This window comes from Ambystoma mexicanum, chromosome 1q (assembly GCF_040938575.1).
Source record: "Ambystoma mexicanum isolate Mex_15411 chromosome 1q, UKY_AmexF1_1, whole genome shotgun sequence".
NCBI lineage: Eukaryota > Metazoa > Chordata > Amphibia > Caudata > Ambystomatidae > Ambystoma > Ambystoma mexicanum.
This window is the reverse complement of record NC_090922.1, coordinates 1,440,594,406-1,440,597,806: the sequence shown is the minus strand read 5'-3', so window position 1 is coordinate 1,440,597,806 and position 3,401 is coordinate 1,440,594,406. Positions and strand designations below refer to the sequence as shown.

At 43.5% G+C, this 3,401-nt stretch overlaps 1 protein-coding gene across 1 annotated transcript; it reads right to left on the bottom strand.

Moving 5' to 3' along the window:
• Positions 1–1,197: 1,197 nt before the first annotated feature.
• LOC138562622 (dynein heavy chain-like) lies at positions 1,198–3,177 on the bottom strand. Its single transcript, XM_069642786.1, has 2 exons — positions 3,056–3,177; positions 1,198–2,815 (listed from the first exon to the last, which is right to left on the bottom strand). The coding sequence occupies exons 1-2, from the start codon at positions 3,175–3,177 to the stop codon at positions 1,198–1,200; spliced, it is 1,740 nt and encodes a 579-aa protein (XP_069498887.1).
• Positions 3,178–3,401: the final 224 nt, after the last annotated feature.

Genomic DNA, 3,401 nt, shown 5'->3' with positions numbered 1-3,401 from the left:
ACCAAGGTAACCTCAGCCCAATGCTATAAATGTTTCAGTGCAAGTCCATACACACGAGGTTCTCATTCTTGCAGACATCAATCAAAAACAAAAGTAATGGTTAACAAATAAGATGTTTCAGGCAGAGCTCGATGGTTGGGTGGTGGCAGGACTTCCACTCCCAGGATACAGTTCCCTTGAGTTCTCCTCATGCTCCTAAGCACCACCCCCGTGGCCTTTGGCGCGTTAGCGCTGCGACTTTACCTTATTTCTGTCTCAGCGCCTCTAGTGACGGGTTGCGGTTCAGCTTAGTAGAGAATTCTCAGCCCCAAAGACTTGCGTTGTGAAGTGTTTTTAGAGGGTTTTCTTTAGAGAGAAAGTGGAGGGTCTATCCGTGCCTCTGGCGCCCCCTGGGGGAGTAACTGCGCTTCACCATGCTTCTCTGGAGACTGCCCAGCGCGACACACTTTTCTTGTGAGATGTTGGAATCACTACTGCGCCTTTCTCTCTATTGCTGCCTCTGGCACGTGATTCACCTTCCCAGTAGCGTCTGTGCTATGCGTCAATTTCTCCGCACATCTTGGCTACGTTTGACCTTCTCGGGACTTCAGAAGCTAGGTTTTCACCTTTCGGCGCCCCTTCATTTATTTATTTTAATGTATTTGCATTTGTAAAGCCCCCCAAGCACGCTGGCATCTGTGCGCTGGCTACATTTAGGACGAACTCACGATCAAACGGATGCTACAAGTGTCTGCTTGCTGGTTGCATGAGTGCACAGTCCAGCCAGTTGTGTGGGTGTTCGATCTCTCTGCCTGATAAGTTACGTGTTTTACGCGAATAACCAGGTTTTCAGGCTTTTTCGGAAGGTCCAAATGGATGATTGCCCTATTTCGATATAGCAATATTTCACCAAGCTTCTAGTGCTATATTTCACAAAGCTTCTAGTGCTATATTTCACCAATCTTCTAGTGCTATATTTCACCAAGCTCCTAGTGCTATATTCCACCGAGCTTCTAGTGCTATATTCCACCAAGTTTCTAGTGCTATAATTCACCAAGCTTCTAGTGCTGTATTTCACCAATCCTCTAGTGCTATATTCCACCAAGCTTCTAGTGCTATATTTCACCCAGCTTCTAGTGCTGTATTTCACCAAGCTTCTAGTGCTATATTTCACCCAGCTTCTAGTGCTATATTCCACCAAGCTTCTAGTGCTATATTTCACCAAATGGATGATTGCCCTATTTCGATATAGCAATATTTCACCAAGCTTCTAGTGCTATATTTCACAAAGCTTCTAGTGCTATATTTCACCAATCTTCTAGTGCTATATTTCACCAAGCTCCTAGTGCTATATTCCACCGAGCTTCTAGTGCTATATTCCACCAAGTTGTATGTATTGTATGTATAGCTGTATTTCACCAAGCTTCTAGTGCTATATTTCACCAAGCTTCTAGTGCTGTATTTCACCAAGTTTCTAGTGCTATATTTCACCCAGCTTCTAGTGCTATATTCCACCAAGCTTCTAGTGCTATATTTCACCAAGCTTCTAGTGCTGTATTTCACCAAGCTTCTAGTGCTATATTTCACAAAGCTTCTAGTGCTATATGCCACCAAGCTTCTAGTGCTGTATTTCACCAATCCTCTAGTGCTATATTCCACCAAGCTTCTAGTGCTATATTTCACAAAGCTTCTAGTGCTATATGCCACCAAGCTTCTAGTGCTGTATTTCACCAATCCTCTAGTGCTATATTCCACCAAGCTTCTAGTGCTATATTTCACAAAGCTTCTAGTGCTATATTTCACCAATCTTCTAGTGCTATATTTCACCAAGCTCCTAGTGCTATATTCCACCGAGCTTCTAGTGCTATATTCCACCAAGTTTCTAGTGCTATAATTCACCAAGCTTCTAGTGCTGTATTTCACCAATCCTCTAGTGCTATATTCCACCAAGCTTCTAGTGCTGTATTTCACCAAGCTTCTAGTGCTATATTTCACCCAGCTTCTAGTGCTATATTTCACCAATCCTCTAGTGCTATATTCCACCAAGCTTCTAGTGCTATATTTCACAAAGCTTCTAGTGCTATATTTCACCAATCTTCTAGTGCTATATTTCACCAAGCTCCTAGTGCTATATTCCACCGAGCTTCTAGTGCTATATTCCACCAAGTTTCTAGTGCTATAATTCACCAAGCTTCTAGTGCTGTATTTCACCAATCCTCTAGTGCTATATTCCACCAAGCTTCTAGTGCTATATTTCACCCAGCTTCTAGTGCTGTATTTCACCAAGCTTCTAGTGCTATATTTCACCCAGCTTCTAGTGCTATATTTCACCAAGCTTCTAGTGCTATATTTCACAAAGCTTCTAGTGCTATATTTCACCAATCTTCTAGTGCTATATTTCACCAAGCTCCTAGTGCTATATTCCACCGAGCTTCTAGTGCTATATTCCACCAAGTTGTATGTATTGTATGTATAGCTGTATTTCACCAAGCTTCTAGTGCTATATTTCACCAAGCTTCTATTGCTGTATTTCACCAAGTTTCTAGTGCTATATTTCACCCAGCTTCTAGTGCTATATTCCACCAAGCTTCTAGTGCTATATTTCACCAAGCTTCTAGTGCTGTATTTCACCAAGCTTCTAGTGCTATATTTCACAAAGCTTCTAGTGCTATATGCCACCAAGCTTCTAGTGCTGTATTTCACCAATCCTCTAGTGCTATATTCCACCAAGCTTCTAGTGCTATATTTCACAAAGCTTCTAGTGCTATATGCCACCAAGCTTCTAGTGCTGTATTTCACCAATCCTCGAGTGCTATATTCCACCAAGCTTCTAGTGCTATATTTCACAAAGCTTCTAGTGCTATATGCCACCAAGCTTCTAGTGCTGTATTTCACCAATCCTCTAGTGCTATATTCCACCAAGCTTCTAGTGCTATATTTCACCTTTGCTTTGTTGATGATGTATCAGTGCCACACACTTGCCTTGGTAAGTGCTAGCACTTCTACTTCCCACAAAACATCCTCACTGGTGTACTCTCATGCTCGTAGTGCCTCATGGGCGGCATTGGAGAGTTACTGAACTGCAATTCCCAACACCCAACTCTTCTTGGCTTCCATGTGATGCTCCATCCCTTTTGGAGAAGTCAACCGACTCGCTCCGAGCATCTCGCCCACCTTGGCATCCTTGCAAAGTGGCATGGTCGCTTTCTCCCTTTGGGGAAGTCGTCAGACTGCAACTCCTGTACCAATCCCTCCTCAGCTTCTTTGTTTTGTCCCAGCACCTCCCCCACTCCACCACAGTGGATGTAACCACATTTCCCAGGATGCTCAATTCTCGGCTCTAAGCACGGTTCTCGCTCAGGGTTACCCTAACCACTTCCTCCTTGTTCGCGACACTTGCCCGATGTCTGAACCTCCAGTTC